This window comes from Astatotilapia calliptera, chromosome 13 (genome assembly GCF_900246225.1).
Source record: "Astatotilapia calliptera chromosome 13, fAstCal1.2, whole genome shotgun sequence".
In the NCBI taxonomy this organism is placed as follows: domain Eukaryota; kingdom Metazoa; phylum Chordata; class Actinopteri; order Cichliformes; family Cichlidae; genus Astatotilapia; species Astatotilapia calliptera.
The window spans coordinates 12,122,445-12,142,695 of NC_039314.1; the positions used below are offsets into that span (position 1 = coordinate 12,122,445).

A 20,251-nucleotide genomic window follows, 5' to 3' on the forward strand; every position below is an offset into this window, starting at 1 on the left:
TGCTACAGTTGTTAGTGCATTTCCAAGCGTATTTTGTTTTTATCTAGGGTTGGGGTGGGGGTTTCCACTTGAATACAAAGGCCTTGATTAGGCTAATACACTGAATGATGGGCTTAAATATTAAATCAGTCATGCAATATTTTTTTGTCCAAAGTACCTCTATTACAGAGGGTTGTTATATTTGCATGCTATGTGCAAAGTGGTAAGCATCACTTGTTCACCTGCTCAGGAAATGGGCTTCAAAACCACTCCATTCTCTCTGTAATGATGGTCATCCAAGAGGTCACGCATTAAACCGTTTGCCCATTTTCTACTGTTACATGATTACATGGACTGGGCTTTATAGACAGCAGTTTGTAACAGAAGAGCCTCGTAAACACAACATACACTTGTTAGCATCCACTGAAACAGTTTTCAGTGGATGCATAACATTTTCTGTTATCAAATTTTTTCCCAGAGATGTTGAGTGGGTTTGAGGTGTGGCGACTGTGAATTGGGAATCCATGCGAGTCAGCAGACCTTGGGCTTCCTTGGCCCGGGGTAGCTTTGATGCACGATCTAGCTCATTGTTCATCTGGAAAATGACTGCTCTTGTACAAATCTTAAAGCAAGTAGAGATGACAGCCGCAGAATTGAATGTTACCCGTCTTTGCTTGAGGTGTAGCTTATCCTGTGTAATTAGCCAAGTCAAACAACTACCACACCTTCATATTTTCACTTTGAGTATCTGTGGATGTTATGCACTGCAGCGAGTGTTTTGGATTCTTTAGGAACCAAGCTTACCTCGACCAAGGTTATGTTTTTGTAGCGGGATTACTTGGCTGACATCATACAAGCCTGTCCACTTCGTACACTTCCTCACAACTGACATTCACTCTAACTTGTTTCCATGGGAGAGGGGATTATTTTATTATTATTATCACCAGAGACTGACATATCAGATCAATGAATCTAAACAAATACTATGATGTGCAGCCATTACACACAGTGGTTATGGTGGAGTTTTAGGAGTGGTGCAGTGAAGCAATTTTGAGGACCAAATGAACAACCTATTACATTTTGGTGGAGATCCCGATCAAGGGGTACATCGTGAATCTTTTTTCCTCCTGTTTTGCCCCTGTAATTCTGTTATATAAGCAGCTTGTGAGCAGAAATCTCACTCATCTGTTTTTGGGCCCCCCGACTGCTCGGGGGCCACCAAATGCTGACAAACATTAGATTTGCTAAAACTCCCTAAACAGACCCACTTAGCTAAAACCAGCTGTATCAGGATGTGAGTGTGTTGCAGACTTCTAGTGCGAAATATTGTCATTCTTTTTTACTGTTTCCCTTTTATTATTGTGGAATAAATTGTTATTAATCAACATCTCGGTGCTGGCAAAGGGTCTCCTCTGTCACAGTGAGCTTCTGGGTTTATATAAGAAATTAATGAATACTTGTGGAAAGTCCGGGTTGATTTCATCTAACTATAAACAGCATCTTTGGCAGTCAGGAGTGTGCTTCTTAAAGCAGCCCTATTATGCTCATTTCCAGCATAATGGGCCGTCTAATATGCTGGAAATGGGGTGATTCGTTCTATATAGGGCTTTGGTTATTACTATGATGAGTACAATAGTAGTTTGGTTTATTTCTGTTTCACTGAAATGCACAAAGTTGTATTTTTCTGTTCAAAACTGTAAAATTTTGAAAAAGTTTGATAAGTAATAACAAAAGCAGTTCTAGGATACAGCGTGTCAAACCCACAAGCAGGAAGTGACAGCACTGTGAGACAGCCTCACAGGTTTTAAAGTATGATGTTTTCTTAGCTGTCCACCAGGTTTCACGGGGGATTTCTGTGAAGTGGATGTTAACGAATGTTGCTCAGCTCCCTGCCACAACGGAGCAGTTTGCCAAGATCTTATTAATAGCTACATCTGCCACTGCAGGCCAGGTGAGTCACTCAGATATCCTGTGAATTTCTCAAATCTTTTTTTTTTTTTAAATGAGGCAACCAAAGCAGTTTTTTTTCCCTTTTGTAAGACCTTTTGCAGGCAACCTTTGTAGCTCATGAGCAAGATTACTAAACTACAGCCTTAAATAAGACGTCATGTTTTAAAGTGAACTAAAAGCTAAAAGCCTTTTTTTCTGATAGGTGCTAGAGTCCAGTTTACTACATGAAAACTACCTTAATACTTCTAAAATGCACATATTTGATTAAAAGAGACTGCACAAACTGCCACTTAAGGTTACCCTACTGCCTACATAGTTTCTGTACCTCAAAGCCATTCAAAAGTCATCTCCTTTTTCTCCAGGGAGAAATTTGTAGTCATACAGTACTGAAAAAGACAGTGATAAAAAGACGATACTGCCTTGGCTCATTAAAATGTATGTGGCATCTTACTCTTTAGTGAAAGCCTTTTCTTGTCTATGTATGTGTGTGAACCCAAAAAGAAGCAAATCAATGTAAGAGAATCTGATTGATATTCACTTCAGAGGGTGGAAGTGGGAGAGCCTGGGCTCACCACGGCACTCTGTGGGCTTTTGTTCTTGGCAGGTTGGACAGGCCTTCACTGTGAGGATGACATTAATGAGTGCCTTCCACAGCCCTGCAACCAGGGGATATGCATTCAGAATGATCCAGGCTATGGCTACACCTGTTTCTGTCGTCCTGGATTTGTGGTGAGCCTCTCCACCTTATCCTTTCTATACGTTGTGGTGTTTCTCTTTTTTTCCCCCATTAAAAAGCTACCATCCTGCACCTTCAGCTCTTGAATCCTTTTACCACTTAGATTTCTTTATTGTTTATGCTCTAATCATTTTTCTCTGCATTTTCAATGCAGGAAAAGTGAATGCTTTTTAAAAATGCACCACTTCATGTATTTTGTAACTGCTACACTGTATGGGCAACTTGAATCCTATAAAATAACCTGACTTTGTTGGTTTATTACTAGCATTTGTTTTTAGTTTAAACCGTCTTGTTTTTATTACATAATAGCACTGTCTTTTATTATTTAAGCTGTAAACATTACATTCCACTTAGTATCTCCACATCTCCACATACACAGGGGAGTAACTGTGAGCACAACTATGATGATTGCCTGCTGAATCCGTGTCCAGAAGCATTTTCCTGTGTAGATGGCATCAACAAGGTCAGCTGCCTGCCTCCTGTTATGGATCCTGTTCCCTTGGCGACTGCAGTCGAGAACATCACTCGCGGCTCCACACCCAGAGTGCCGATGCCGACACTCTTCCCGGCACCAGCAGCTGAGGGGTCCACAGGTATGGACGGCTCTGTGCATTCATGTGAGGACATGCGGCGGCGGGAGTCAGTGAAGATGTAGAATTTATAATACTCCTCCTCATGTCAGAGAGAAGTGTTTTCCAGTCTGCTACATTTATATGACAGCTCTAATTACAAGCTACTTTTCAGATAAAGATTTTACATAAACATAAGACACAGTAAGTTTATGAAAAATGCATCGCTAAGGAGCAAGCCAGTGGTTTCTTATGCGTTTTAGATAGTAGGAGTTGTTGATACTTCCCTCACATAGCTGCATGTAAATTCATCCTTAAGGATACAACATGAAAGTCTAAAAACTGAAATGTATAATTCTGTTATTCATTTAAAAGGAAAAAAAAAGCTGCATTTTCTTCTTTCCTGTCCCATTAATCGTATCGCAACCCCTCTCATTTGTCATGTGACCCTGACTCAAGTGAGTGGAAACTGCAGAACAGTCTTAACCTCTTAACATATACACTCACCAGCCACTTCATTAGGTACTGCCTTCAGAATTGCCTTCATTCTTCACGGCTTCAACAAAGTGCTGGAAACCTTCCTTAGAGATTTTGCTCCATATTCACATGATAGCATAACACAGTTGCTGCAGATTTGTCAACTACTCATCCTTGATGTGAATCTACCACATCCCAAAGATGCTTTGTTGGATTGAGATCTGGTGACTGCCGAGGCCATTTGAGCACAGTGAACTCAATATCATCTTCAAGATACCAGATGTGCACATTTATGATCGGAAAGGGATGGACATGGTCTGGAATATACTCGGATAGTCTGAGACATTTAAAAAATGTTCAGTTGGTATTAAGGGGGTGAAAATTACATTACAACACTACCAGCCTGAACCGTTGAGGACCGGATGGATACATTTTTTCATGTTATTTACAGCAAATTCTGACTCTACCATCCGAATGTCACAGCCCAAATCGAGACTTATCAAACCATGCAACATTTTTACAATCTTCTGTTGTCCAATTGGGCAATGCCAGTGGGAATAACAGCCTCAGTTTCCTGTTTTTTGCTGTCAGGAGTAGCACCCATTGTGGTCTATTGCTGTTTCAAGGTTTGAGGTGTTGAGGTGCATTCAGAGATGTTTTTCTGCATACCGTGGTTGAGTTACTGTCACCTTCCTATCAGCTTGAAGTAATCTTTCTATTCATTTTTCTTTGACCTCTGGCATCAACAAGTCATTTTCACATACAGAACTATTCCTCACTGGATGTGTTTTCTTTTTCAGACCATTTTCTGTAAATCCTAGAGATGATTGGGCAGAAACATCCCAGTAGATCAGCAGTCTCTGACTTATACAAGCCCATCTGGCATCAATAATCATGTCACATTTGACTTAACTAAAATTGCCTTTCTTCCCTATTCTGATGCTCAGTCAGCTGAATTTCAGCAGGTCGTCTATACATATGTACATGCCTAAATGCACTGAGCGCTGCCATATGGTTGGTTGGTTAGTTATGTGTGTTAACAAGCAGTTGAACAGATCTAGCTAAGAAAGTGACCGGTGAGTTTATATAATAAAGTGATACAATGTAGAAACGTATTATCTCAGTAGAGTGGAAGGAGCTGCTGAACATTTAATTCATTTCTTATTTTTACATGTGATCTTATCTGCAGGCCTTACTTATAGTGAAGTAATTTGACACTGCCGTATTGCTTTTTAAAATAAAAGTAAAATATCTGAGTACTCCTCTGGGCTCTGATGGATGAAGATGAATGCTGCAGTATCCTAATAATCTTCAAATGCAGTTTAGTTGTTTGTGAAAGTCAAACGAACAACTTGAAAGGCTGTAAACATTTAGAGTTTTCTTTTTTGCTTCTGTTCAAATTGGTTTCTAATCTTCTGACTTTTTGGTCCTAATGGTAGGATTTTTATTTATTTATTTATTTTTAGGATGGTTCTACGTACTTTTCTTGTGGCTCTTTTCATAAAAAGAACCTCAACTCCATATGATCGTGAGTTTTATTGTATTATTTTATATTTAGAGCTCAATGCACAGACTCAGATATTACGCATGGAATCTTAATGGCAGTTCTACTCAAATATGGCAGTGTATCAACTTAAATTAGCACTTCTCAATCGAGTCATAGCTCCCATTACTATGCTATTACTTCCATTAACGTTATGTCTTTTGAAAAGTGACATTAAATTATTTAAAATGATAAACCATTACAGCAATTAATTTGTACTGATGGTTGGTTTTCTGACAAATTACAAATCTATCCTTCCCTTGTCCTTCCTACCAAACACAAGCTTTGCCAGTTTCCAATGCAGGGAGACTCCCACTAAGCTGGCACTCCAAATGTGATTTTTAGAGTCTTTGGAACATAGCAGGCGATGATATATTTGGTTTGATTTAGAGCTTGTTATACTTTGTGCAGCTGTGGTGGAAAAATAAATCCTGCTGAAATCTAGTTCCGCATTTGCCACTGAAGTACCCTTTCTATTTTTATTTGAGAACAGTCATTTCAAAGAGTAACAAGTCCAATCATTATTTCGGGCTATATCCTTTAACACTCAAATGATCGACACAGAACACAATGTGATATATATTGTTGGTATTGGATTCAGTCATCTATGTGAGGGGAGGAATTCGGAACACTGGGCAGATTGTCACTCTGTGACAGATGAGGTCTGTCTCCCTTTGAAACTGTTCACAGAACTGTAAAACACACCTATTGAACACAGACAAGCTTGAACCAATTCGGTGCGGCACTCTGAAAATCACTGTGGGCCAAACATAATGGAGTCCTCCCTGCCGCACCTGATCCAGCCCTCGTCCCGTGCGTTAGTTTGGAAGGGGTTAAATGTAAACACCAATCAGCGGTGGAGAAAAAACCAACCCGACCACCTCTTTTACATGCGATACGTGCATAATGAAGGTAAATAAGTTTTAAAGTAAGGGGACCCAGAAACTCACGAGTTTATCTAACTAGGTCACCATCTAAACACATGCAGTGCCCTTGGTGATGCTTGAAATAGACTCAGACAGTGCTCCTTTAAACTTAAAGCTACTCCCCAAACCTCTCAAATATATGAAATCAATGGGAATTTAAATATAGAGTGGATAGTGAATTTCCGGTAAATTAAACAACCTATTAATATTGCCAGTAGATAAATATATTCATCTTTATTTTGATTTAGTTCAGTTTCAAAGCAGTACTAGCAACAAAAAATGAATAAACCTACCAGAATGAGGTGATTGTCTTCAGGGTTTTATTTATTTATTTATATGTTTTTCCCCCTCTCGCTCCACATGCAATGATGAGCTCCACAGTATTTATTCTCTACAGTGTGAGAACTGATGAGAATCTAGAAAGGACACTGCTGGTGGAGGGAGGCTTACTGCCGCTAAGCCACGATTTGGTTGACTTTCCTTGAAGTGATCACTACAGCACAGGTGAAGCTGTTATCTTTTCCTGCCACATGTAGCAAAACTGAAATTACTCAAGTTCCTCAAAATCAACTTGATGAGTGAAAAGTTAATCACTTCAAACATGCAGTGCCTGTCTCGAGGCAGTCAACTTGTTAATCTTCCTTTTAACGCACATGCATTTGTTCTCAGTGCCACGCGTTTATGTTTTGTTTTTTGGGTTGGTTTTTTTTTTTTCTCAGTTTGTTTGTAATTTAGATGACGGTGCATGGTAAGTACGCCTATAACTATTCTGATATATTCAGTGACACAGCTTTGCCAGTGAGTCATATTGACACTCACAAGATATGCAGAGTTATGAATATTCATGGAGGAAAGGCTCAGTAAGATGAAAAAGGCAGTGTCTGAATTTATCATTTCAACTCTAGTTTATGGCCTCTGCTTCTGTACAGTAACTGTCAGTGCAGTGCATTGGTGTAATTGTATCTGTTATTTTTAAAACCAGACAACACAGATATAATTAGACACTACATTTAAAAACGCATTATATTTAGGAATTATTCTCTACAGGATTCATTTATTGTCTACAGTGTAAATATATTCAGTTAAGTCTTCTTGTATTAGGTATATTGAATATAAGATATTTTCAGCCAGTTTTCCCAAGTACACAATGACCTTTTTTATTCCCTCAGGGCTCTGAAATTGCAGAGGTCCTGGAATGATCCTCAGCAGTATTATATCTCTGTCCTGTGACAAGTTCAATCAGTCAGTCTATTACTTTAGCCAATAAATCAGGGACCAAACAGGACTTATATCCTGCCTTTTTTAAATAAATGGGACATTAAGTCTATATCAATTAATTCTCACCGCCCAGAGTCTATCCTCCTATTAAGTGATCTTAAGTTCACATTTACTCCAAATATATTTTTCTAGTTGAATATCTCCTGCTTTAACCTGTCTGGCTTCCACCTACACTTTGTGCTGCAACATGGCGCTCCACCACTCTATGTTACATTAAATATGACTCATACCAATTTTCTAACCTCCTTTATGGTCATGTATTAAGACGGGCCCTAATTAAATCTGATCTCAGAGATTTGTATCAACCAATATTCCCAGAAGTGGCAAACTGCTTGGTCAGCAGTAATGTTAACTGTGGGGTTTTTGTTTTTTTTTAAAAAGAGAAACCTAGTGGTGCATTATCAGGATATGAAAGTGAGAAAATATAAGATAGTTTGCATTGTGTACATATACTATTTAGATTTAGCATGACTGGTTACTTGAGGCATTCGCATTAAAAACCCCAAAAAACATCTGGTATGAGAGTGTAGGGTAGTGGTAAAAACAGGAGACCTTTGAAGGAAAAGACTGAAGCTAACTGCTAATGAGGCGTGATACTGCCTCCTGGCAGCAGCCTCAGACTGCATCAAAGACTACATCAGACTAAACAAGGCTTTAAAATTAATGAATAGCTTTGTCTCTGAGGGGTAATTTTCCATCATCAGCATTGGCAAACCCTATTGTCAGGAATGAAGCAGTAGACAGCACCGCATTGTTGCTGCATGCATTTATCCTCATTAATTCACACACCGCAGTAGGTCTGTTCCTTATAATTCCTACTTTATGTTATCGTGTGTTTTTCCTCAGGGTATTGGCCATACTTCTCTTGAAAGAAAATGGAGGTATTTAGGTTAGCTTGTTTGCCAAATGTCCTAAGGGGCAAGCTGTCAGATCAAAGGAGGTCTGGCCTATTAGGACTTGACGTCTAACAAATATTGATAAAGGTCTCACTTGCAACTGCCCGATTAATCATTGCAACAACTTTAAAGGAGTGTCTGATTTCTCTGGTTTAAAATTTTATATGTATAATATTTTTCTTAAACTAAGATGAGAGCCAATACAGTATGAGACAGGTGCATCCAGTAACGCCTTTCATTTTAACAGGCTCTCGGCTTTGACTTTTCTGCAACAAATTCCAATATTTCCTTCAAATGAGAAATATATTGAGCATGAGCACCCTAATGCTTTTCTCCAATTGCAGTCTCAGTCAGTCTTTTAAAGTTGTCAGCGTCACTACCCCCAATAAGCTTGCGGGCAGTGGAACTTTTACTGAAATACCCCATAATTGCCCATTCTCATGGATGATATAAGCCAAGTTATTCCACTATAAAATGAGGCATGTAATAAACTTGTATGAATATGTTCATTTCAGCCAAGACTCCTTTTTCACCTAATCTAGTGCCATTTGCATGCTTCACAGCTTTTTGGCAAATAAGACTATTTATAGTATGAGTGTACAGTGAGCGAAAGAGAAAATATTTGAAGAGTCCTTAAAGTCTTTTCATCTGCTTTCAAAATAGTAATTATTCACTTTTTGCATCTTTTTTTGACTGTCCTCTCATCTCTTTTTAATGTATTCCATCCATATTTCCAAGATCAATTGATGGATAAAGATTGCATCTACATTCGTGAAGCAACATAGGCAGAAAAAACAGGAAGTCCGTAGTAGAAGTGGCGCAACCACTTGCCCTGCTCAGGTGTCACATTCTGAATCTTTAAAATTGTTAAGGGCCTTTTCTTTATCCTACTCCATGCACTAAACCTCCCTGTAGAGGAACCAAATGAAAAGCTGAATTCTCTTTTCAGGGATCAGTCGAGATTCTCAGTGGAATTTACAGGAAACTTCAGTCCTTTACCTTTTCCTCCCAATTGATCTGTCTTTCTTTTTTATGTCCTAGATTCAAGCTACCTTCATTATTTTGGGAGTTCATACCTGGAGTTTCCAGGTATTGACCTCAGCACTCTCAACAACATAACTGTGAGATTTCAAACCACTGTGGCCCAAGGAACTATACTATATGTGGACCAAGGACCTGTTAACGGTGATTTCTTTTTCATGAAACTCTTCATCCTCGATGGAATCTTACAGGTAGGTTAAATTTATTGTGTATTGTCTGAATAAGTATATTTTGTCATTTTTGCTCTCGAAAGACAAATATTTTGTAATGAAATAAAAAGCCCATGAAGCTCCCTATTAATGTTTCAGTATGCTTTTTGCTGTAATGAAGAGGAAGAGGTTACATGGATTACTACATTAAATCATGTTAATGATGGCACAGTTCACATTGTAAATATCAGGTATGTATTCTATTTTTTTTATCAAGTCTTAGATTGTAGAGATCTACATAAGCGCTTTGAGGGTCTCGAAAAGCGCTACGTAAATGCAATCCATTATTATTATTATTATTATTATTATTATTATTATTATTATTATCATTATTATTATTATTATCTATCTGTGTTTCCCTCTTTATGGTGCAATTATATATATATATATATATATATATATATATATATATATATATATATATATATATATATAAAAGAATAAAAATCTGAATATGTTGATTGATTGAACCTTGAATATACTGAAAGAAACTTGAATACACAGTATGAAATTAAAGTCTGGGTGTATTCAGTGAAATTCAAATACATTGAATGAAAGTCTGAATACATTGAATGCAACTTGAATATACTGAGTGAAACACTATATATATAATGAAAGTCTGGATGTATTGAAAGCTGATGTTACAGAGGCTTTAGCCCCTTTTGTGTTGTGTTTTAAATATGTAATATAATAGCATATAAAGCAGCATTTCTTAGTCCTGAAGACAACACTACAGAAAATGAATATAGTATCCAAACTATGCCAGTAACATGTTTCAGTTTTGTGCTACAGATGAAGAAATTTTGTCACTCATTATAGAAGACTGAATGGACTGAGCCTTAAGCTGGCAAAAGCAATATTGACTGCAGAGAAACATTATCCCATTTTAAAGACCTGCGAGGTCTGTGTATCTTGTAGCATAAGTCGTTTACTACTTTTCCAGACCTGGCCATGAAACAGGCCATGGAGGACTTAGCTTGAGTTCCTAACACATCACTTGTTTTTGCATTATATAGATGAGATGGAAAAAAGACAGTGAACAATGAACAATGGACTAGAAGTCCCTAGGTCCTGATAGGATATATCTGTCATATTTTGCTTCCAATGAATCAGTCTAACTTGGATATTCTTGTGGTCTCTCAAAGTTTGACTTTGGCTGCTTTTTTACTCATTTTCAGTACTGTCCTTGTCTGACCATTTTCAGAGAAATGTTTTTGTACGTTACCCACTTAATACTGACATATGAATGATTCAAGGATAAAATAAAAAGACAGCATATTTTCACAAACATAATATTGTATTTTTATACCAGCAGTTTGGTTCTCAAGGAGCTATTAGCCAAAAACGTGGCATATATCAGCATGATGTGTAGTGTCCTTACATTTTTTTGGGAGGGGAAACTGGACATGAGGAGGACAAAACAAGAACTGGCAGGCCTAAAAAAAAAAACTATCTACAGTATCTGAATGCCATATACTTAAAAATAAAAAGAGTCCAGCAAAAACCTGACACAAGACCTGAGAGATGCAGCAAACCCTTCAGTTGATGCATCTGGTGTTCGCTAAAATCTCATCAGAAATGATTTCAGTGGAAGGATGGCTTTCAAGAAGCCATCCTAAGGAAAGGCAGAAAATGTTGCGGCATGCCAAATCAGAGAAGAACTGGAATGAAAATCAGTGCAGTGGGTCTTCTGGAGTGATGGATCCAAATTTGAAAGTTTTGGTTCAAACCTTGGTCAGTATATACAGAGGAGGTCAAGAGAGGTCACCAATGAGTATCTACACCCATCTGTAAAAGACGTTGGAGGGTATGTCATTGTTTTGGCCTGCATTTAACCCAGTAGTGTTGAGGATCTTCGCAAAATTGATTTAGTTCTCACCACAGAAAAGTATCATCAGATTTTGATGAACTATTCAACTATCTGTCTGGAAAGCATCTGATTTCCAGCAACTTCTTTTTTCAACATAGCAATTAGGGGTGCAACGATACTCGTATCGATATTGAACCATTCGATACAGTGCTTTCGGTTCGGTACGCATATGTATCGAACAATACAAAATTTGTAATTTATTTTATCAACTTTCCTTCTGACAATGCTGTCTGTGTTGAGCGCTCAGTGGATTTGCGTTCGACTACTCCGCCTAGGCTGCACTGTCGAGCTCAGATCCACTGAGCGTTCAACACAGACAGCATAGTCAGAAGGAAGAGCGCAGGGCAAGCTAGCAAGACAGAAGTTAAGCTCTCCTTGCAACATGGCAAATTGAACCTCCCCCACCCTCATTCAGATCTGGCGTTTGGAATTATTTTGGTTTTCATGTGACGTATGACTCTGAAGGTAAGCGCGTCATGGACTAAAGTAAAACAGTATGTTGGATGTGCCACGCAATGCTCAATTACATGGGTGGGAACTAGGGTTGCCAACTCCCTGAAAAATAAATAAGGGACACCTCGTGGCCAGGGCCGGGCAACCCAGTTGTCTTCACCCTTCCCAGTGTGGTAGCTCTTTTTTTTGTGTGTGAAATTATTTTTTAACCATTTGACTTGAATTTGATTTGAGCAGATGCATATTCTTTGTGATATGACCATATGGGAAACAAATGATCATTTAGCCATTTATTTTTAGCTCAAAATGACAACATTAACACAGTAAAACAGGTCTCTTTCTTAAACAGAAGCCTGTCATGCTTAACTTTTGAGAATATAAGTAAATCTTTCTTTAAAAGAACTCTGTCCTGCTTAACTTAAAATTATATAAATTAATAGAAAACAATAGAACGAAAAATATTCTTGTAACTGTGCACATATAGTGCATTTAGTACAATTGGCTTCAGTTGAGGTATTATTTCAGCTTTTCTAATGCTAGTCAGCTGCTCCTGTTTGTAAACCCGCTTGTTCCCATGATTACGCATCATAACTCATCATCATTATTCATCTATGTATTACTTTTATGTATTAGTCATCTATTTGTTGTAATCATCTATCCTTGCAGTTGTTTATTACACAAAATAAATTATATTATCACATTTCTGGCCACATAGCGCTGCTATTCACTGCACATGCCCATATTAACCTTAACCAGAGGGTTTAAAAATACAAACCAGTGTTTACATACCATATCTGCTTCTGCCGTGGCCTGGTGGACAAGAAATTGGTTAAGGGTTCCCCGAGCTTTCACGCCCCTCATGTTCTTCATGTGCCCACCATTAGAAGCATGCCTATGGAAAAAGTATGCCGGCACACAGTGCAGTGCGCTTTATAGATGTTATCGTGCACTTTTCCAGCCAGGTGTTTCCCTTTTCCCATTCCTCCCTGTACTTTTGCAGCCTTTTTTTTCTTTCTCTGAGGGGAACAAACATTGCTGCTCTAATGCTGGGCTTATATTGTGCGACTTTTGGCCCATTTTGAGCCGATTTTTGAGTCATGCGACCGATTTGGTGATCGGCCCAATTTTGGCCTTCATCGTGCATCGTGTAGTATACGTGGGGTAACGAGAAGCGATTAACACCTCGAGCAGCTCCCGATCATCAATCGCTCGTGAGGGTGTCACCGCAGCTGCTCACACTGCTCACGCGCAAACACGTAACCGTCGGTGAAAAAGACGGAGCAGCACGGCTGTGCAGCGTGTGATCTGGACACAAGTGATGGAGGCACTTGTAGAACTTTGAAAAGCTCATCCGAGCCTTTTCGATGTGGCATCACAAAATTATCACGACCACAACAACCGTGAAAATAGTTGGATTTACACTGCTGCTCAATCACAGCTGCCTGATCAATGTTTTTCATTAGAAATTTAGCAAAGTTGATGGTGGTGGTGTGCGTGTCTGTGTGAGTGAAAGACTGAGAGAGAGAGAGCGACAGATTTTCTGTTATAACCTTCATTTTATGGAGGCACAGTGTGAGCACTCAGGTCGCATCAGAGCATCGGGCGGTATAGTGTGAGACCCTGCATCGTGACCTACAAACTTATAACCCCTGCGAGTCAATCGTGCAGTTTGAAAATCGCACAGTGTCTGCCCAGCTTTAGGTGCACTGTCGTCAGAGACTTGCACCGCAGTGTCGGCGTTTGTTTCCCTGTTGGCCATTCTTCTTGTTGTGGTCATCTGTTGTCTTCCGGTATTTTCTCCGTAAGCGACCTTTCCTCGACCAATGAGATAAGCGGTAATCTGAATTGTCATACTCAAATTGTCATAAGTGTGCTGTCAGCTCATTGGTCACAAAGCAGGAGAGGGGCTGGGAATTATGTTTTCCAACAAAGCGTTAATTCCATTAACATTTATAGACTACTTTTGATTCTCACTGTATTACGGGACAAAGTGCGTCCCTTATTAGCTCAATACGGGACGATTCCGTTTTTTAAGGGACGGTTGGCAACCCTAGTGGGAACTAGTGTGTTAGCGCAGTTAGCTCGTTAACGTGTTGGCCGTCTAGCCCCACGCACGGGCGATCAGGGGTAGCTCGTTAAGGGAGATTTGCCGTGTTGTGGCGTTAACGTCATTTCAACGAAATTAACGCTGACAGCACTAGTGGGAACCAGGGCCGGCCCGTGGCATAGGCCGTATAGGCAAATGCTAAGGGCGCCGTCCATCAGGGGGCGCCACGGCAGTGCCACAAATGTTGAAAGAAAAAAAAAGTTGGTACTATTATTCCTAAATACAAAAAATAATCCCACGTTAATTAAAATGCAAAGTAAAGCTTATTTACTAGAAATATTATTTGTTACAACATTACGCCCCCCCCCTCCCCGCATGGTGCGCCCCCTCCCTTCCCGTATCATGGTTCCTTTTGGACGTCACCACATCAAAAAATCAACACAAGATGTCAAAACGGCCAAAACTGTCAGGTGCCCAGAGAAGAAAAAAGAGAAAAGAAGAGGAGGAGAAACGAGAAAAAGACAGAGGTAGGTAACGTTAGCCTACATGAAATTATTTGTCTGAATGTGATAGTAACCTAAATTTTTAGCATTAAGCTACTGTTACATGATTCGCTAATTGCTAATCAATAAATAGCTAGTTAACTGTTTTAACGTCAGTTAATATTGTGGAGGGGGCTAAATTGTTATGGAAAAGAATAATGTAACGTTAGGTAATTACAGTACTCCCACCTTTCCCACCATTCCTCATTTGTATTCAACTTTTAAGCAGGTGTTTTTTGTTTACATTGTTATTGCCTTCTGGTTAGCTAACGTTTACCCTGCAGGTAATAGTCACTTTTCCACCCCTGTATATATTATAGTTGTAAGCCTAGTTGTTAAAGTGCACATCATTAATGTTAATTAAGCAATATCACATGAGAGGGAATGCTGTTTTTTAATATGAGCACTGCTGTGATTCGGTCAAAGATAATCATAACATAACATTCTCATATGATATTATACTGTTACTTTGCATTCTGCTATTCAGCATTTCGCTGTAATGATGACAATAAATTGAATCTAATCTAATTTGCATATCAGTTAACATCATACATATATCTCTTTGGTTTTTCATTTATATTATATCATTTCATTTTATTCCTGGAATCATATGTTTTTATTATTAGACTTTAATGCTCAGTGGTGTCACATACTCCTCTCTTCAGATGCACTGTTGAAGTTTCTAAATCCCACCCCTGGGCCATCTACCACATCTACCGCTGCTGCCTCCACTTCAGCAGCACAACCCACCAGTGATGCAGCATCAGCAGCACAACCCAGCCATGATGCAGCAGCATCAATCGGTGTTCCTGTTGCCTTATTTATATTGTATTTTTAATTTATTTTATCCAACTTGTTGACACGTTTTATTGTGTTTATGTATGTAAAATTTATTGTATTTCATATATTCATTTTTTATTTTTTGTATTCATTTATTTATTCATATATTTTTTTTATCTTGTTAATTATTCTGATTGTGAATTTGCTTTCTTTAAGTAAAAAAAAAAAGGTCAAAGACAAAGCTATTCGGTTTCTTGTGAGTACATACACTACACTGCCGATGTAGGGGGGCGCCACCTAAAATCTTGCCTAGGGCGCCAGATTGGTTAGGGCCGGGCCTGGTGGGAACACAACGAATATGACTGCACATTTACGCCGACATCATCCTAATGGAAGCAGACAAAAACAACAAGCATGCATGCTACAAACTTTACCCGAGTCATTTAGACAGCCGTTAGCACATGATTCTCCTTATGGGGACCTGATATGTTTAATATTGTGGCGAGCTCAGACAAGGAGGAGACAGAGGTGTCGTTTGGTCTTGCTTCCCGTGAGCTAGCCAGGGAGCACAGCCGTTTATTGACATCTGCAGAAGAACACTGCCGCTAGCTAACTGCTCAGCGCGGCAACCGCACAGCAGCAACAACAACAACACACAGGGCGCCCTCTGACCCCGGAAGGACACACCGTCGCAGCGAGAGGGCGTCACCTGTCACTATGGCAACATAAACAAAACATAACTGTACAAACAGAACCCCGAACAGCCCTGACCCGCTACATAGCCCCCACCTAAGGGGTCAGTCGTCCCCGACGACCCCATTACCCCACACAAAGTCCTGCAAATGTCCAGGTGCCTTCTTTTGGCGCACCGGCCGGTCACGACCGGCGGGGGAAAAGTCACTCGGGTCAGAACATGGGGTGCCACCATCATCCCACTTCTGACACCAATGTGGCGAGCTCAGACAAGGAGGAGACGGAGGTGTCGTTTGGTCTTGCTTCCCGTGAGCTAGCCAGGGAGCACAGCCGTTTATTGACATCTGAAGAAGAACATTGCCGCTAGCTAACCGCTCAGAGCGGCAACCGCACAGCAACAACAACAACAACAACAACACACAGGGCGCCCTCTGACCCCGGAAGGACACACCGTCGCAGTGAGAGGGCGTCACCTGTCACTATGGCAACATAAACAAAACATAACTGTACAAACAGAACCCCGAACAGCCCTGACCCGCTACAATATGCTGCTGAGAATATAGCCCAGAAGAAGCGTATAGTATTGCTTTTATTTTGGAAAGAGCCATTTCTCTGTAATAAACTCTCTTTTCCAAAGATGAGTGATTTCTCAATCAGATACAGGGCTTGCAAAATCGCTAGCCCAACGTCCCGGGGCTAGCGATTTTTCCAGTCGGGCTACCAAAATCTATCTCTGCCCTGGCCGTCGGGCTATTGTAGGAAGGAAAAATATATGTCAATGCTTTTGCATTCTTTCGGAAATGTAGCTGGGTAATTATGTCATTGGCATCGGTGAGCCACTGTCAATATGTGACATATTGAAATCGCGTTTGAATTTGCGCTTGTTTTTTGCTTTCACTTTGCAATCGCGCGAACTGTGTATAGAGAGCGACAGTACTGATTGGTGAGTGATGATAATTTGCGCACCAATTCCTCTGACATAGTCTTATCAATCGTTAGCTTACTATGCAAACATGACAAGTGAAATCTCCCGCAGCAAGCTTAAACATGTAAGAGGTTGATCGCGCAGAGAATCGCTGACTGTTGTGTGTGTGTGTGTGTGTGTGTGTGTGTGTGTGTGTGTGTGTGTGTGTGTGTGTGTGTGTGTGTGTGTGTGCGTGTGTAAAAGCAGCAGGATATATATTTTAGTTCTGCTGAGCCAAATAAGACAGGTAAGGGTGAAGAAGTGACAGCCAAAGAAAAGCTTACCACAAAACGGAAAAGTTATGACAAATCAGACTAAAAGGCAAAAAGAAAGTGCAGCTTTATGGTTTCATGGACAAAAGAATTTCTGTGGCTGCAATATGACGAGCTATATAACCGGGGCTGCACATAAGTGGTCCGCAGGTGCGCATTCGCTGTCAAAATTTAAAAAAAAAACGCGCACAAGATATGAAGTTGCAACGCGTGTTTGCATACATAAGATTTTATGGAGCAGGACAGACATTTGTTTAGAACTCTTAAAGATGTCGAAGAAGCAAGCTCCTTTAAGCAATTACTTTGGTCTTCCTCCACCTCCAAACAAATGTCAGAAGGAGTCCGGATCACAAAAGAACCACGTATTCTCGGAAAAGTGGTTGCAGGAGGTGAGCTGGCTTCAAACAAATGATGAACACACAGAGATGTGGTGCAGAATGTGCCGTGAAAATCCCACTCTAGCGGACAAAAACAGTGCTTTTTATATGGACGCAAACGCGCGTTGACACTTCTTATCTGGTGCGCGTCTTTTATTTTGACAGCGAATGCGCACATGCGGACCACTTATGTGCACCCGTGTAAACAACATAATGTTCTGCCGGGTGTGTTGTTGGTTTTCTCTCGATTTCTGAGTCGACAAGCGCCTTTGTTACTGGGACCAGTCATTTTAAGAAAAGCCCCCATTAGAATCCATGAGAAATGCAAGAAATGCATTATTGCTCAGTCTGCAATATCTTTCCCAGAACAAACACCAATTGCAAATAACATACTAAAAATAAACCTGAAAAATCTGTTTAGAACAGCGTACTATGTTGCAAAGAGTGAACTACCACTGGCAAAATTTAGCAGTCTTTGCAAACTTCAAAAAGATCTTGGTTCCACTTGTCTCTTACCCGTGACTTCGGTGGAAATTTCAAATTCAGGATCTGACACAGACTGATTCATGTCCTACACAGTTCTTACAAGTTCATAGAAATTTCTGTTCAATTAGAACCAAGTATTTGAGTTGATGATTGTAATTTTTATACAATGTTGTAATTTGTTTTTCAACAATTTTTTGATTAATGTTTTGTTTCCTTTACAATATTATACTTTAATGTATAATATTGTAAAGGAAACAAAACATCAATCCAAAAATTACTCTCTTTTTTTATTCGGGCTACTTACATTTATTTTGGGCTACCAAAAACTGAAGAGTCCCTGCCCGAAGGGCTACCAGGGATTTTGAAATTTTGAGAGCCCTGAGATATTTTTAATTACTTTTGTTTCAGCAACATTAAATTTAAAAACTGTACTTTTGAGTTAAAATATATATTTATAATTTTAATAAATGACAAATTAAAAAGGCATGAACATTTTTTTGTATCGAAAAAATATCGAACCGTGACACCAAAGTATCGAACCAAACCGTGAATTTTGTGTATCGTTGCACCCCTAATAGCAATGTCCCCAAACACGTGGCCAATGCAGTAAAACTATACCAGATAATACAAAATACAGTGGAACACTATCAGTCATGGATTGGCCTCCCCAGAGCCTGGACATTAACATTAATGAATTATTCTGTCCATCCTGACAGAGAACAGAATAAAAGGCAGCCAGTATCCAAAGAAGTGCTTTAAATGTCCTTCAAGACATCTGGTGATTTATTCCTGAGAACTACTTACAGGAATTAAAGGAGAGTTCAGGCTGTGTTGAAGAATAAAACTGGTTATATGAAATGTTGATTTTCAAGTTCGTTAGAATTATACAAAAGTCTTTTTGCCTTGTATATTGCATTTCTGTAAATGTGTGCATGTTTCAATATTCTTAATAATTGTTGGACCTGAATAGAGTGGCTCAAGATTCAAGAGCTGTACTGCATGCATGGTGAAAAGAAACACATATACCAGAACAGGCTGTAAACGCACTGCTGTTGGATGTTATGTTCAGTCAGCTCATTTTAATGTTGTTCAGTTGTATGTATTTTTGTTTCTAAAGATGTCATTATGTTGCAATTTAATGTTATATATTTTAATTGACAGGGTGCATTTACATAGACATCAACCTAGATGCATTTTAACATGTCTCTGTTTCATGCATAAGTGCATCCCCTGTTGAGAAAAGGAGTGCAATTACAATGATAAGCCAATTAGGGCCTGGTAATATACAATTTTTCTTCGAATTGTGTGAGCACCTCAGGTGGTATTAGCTTGATACCTAGTTATTCAGTCATTCCAAGTGTGGTGGATTCTTTTCCTCTTTTTTTTTTTTTTTTTTTTTTTAGAGAGAGAAAGGTTATAACTAAAACAGGGGGAAAATACGTAATTGGCAGGAATCACCAGACTAAGAATTTAGATTTTATTACAAATGGGCAAATGGGCTTTCATTTTGAAGAACTAAAACAACCATCAGAATGTGCCTATTAAAATGCATTAGTGATCACTAGCCGTGTTTTATTGGCTGTTCTAAAGTCTTCATTTGCAGTTTTTCATTACGAAAAGATTAACAAGCAAGAGCCGAGCACAAAATCAATGTTTAAATGATTTAAAGTGAGGCTGTGGCCCCTTTAGTTATATTGTTTCTAAGCCCATGTGCAGTCTTGCTGCCAGCCCTTTCCATTATATTCTGACATAAGAAAGATTGTGGTCTAGCTTCAAGACACAGAGTTTATTATGTATGAACTGGAAGCTGAAACAAAGGAGAGAGCATCTCATATCAAACCACTTTGCTGTGCATTTGAGTAGAGACTACAATGACTTTTGAGCATTTCTGACTTATAAAAAAAGTTTCAGATTGTAAGACAGAGACAGAAATTAATTTTGGGTTGGTGATTATGACTTTTTTTTTTTGAGATGCAAACAGATAAAAGTTGAAATACTGAATGTGACTGAGTATGGTTTACCAAATGATTTCCTGCTAGAACAATGCTGAGTGGGAAAGTTGCCTCATGTTTTTTTTTTTTTTTTTGGCGGGGGGTTGGCAGAAAGCAGCACTGCTCTAAATATAAAAGAGACCAGTCAGGTTTGAGAGGCTACAGGGCTCCA

At 39.3% G+C, this 20,251-nt stretch overlaps 1 protein-coding gene across 1 annotated transcript in view; it reads left to right on the forward strand.

Moving 5' to 3' along the window:
- eys (eyes shut homolog) overlaps positions 1–20,251 on the forward strand; it is a 124,738-nt gene that overhangs the window by 86,200 nt on the left and 18,287 nt on the right. Inside the window, exons 32-36 of the mRNA XM_026190933.1 lie at positions 1,806–1,930; positions 2,534–2,658; positions 3,045–3,258; positions 9,396–9,586; positions 9,704–9,795. Of these exons, the coding sequence (XP_026046718.1) occupies positions 1,806–1,930; positions 2,534–2,658; positions 3,045–3,258; positions 9,396–9,586; positions 9,704–9,795 (747 nt within the window). The remainder of the gene's footprint in view (positions 1–1,805; positions 1,931–2,533; positions 2,659–3,044; positions 3,259–9,395; positions 9,587–9,703; positions 9,796–20,251) is intronic.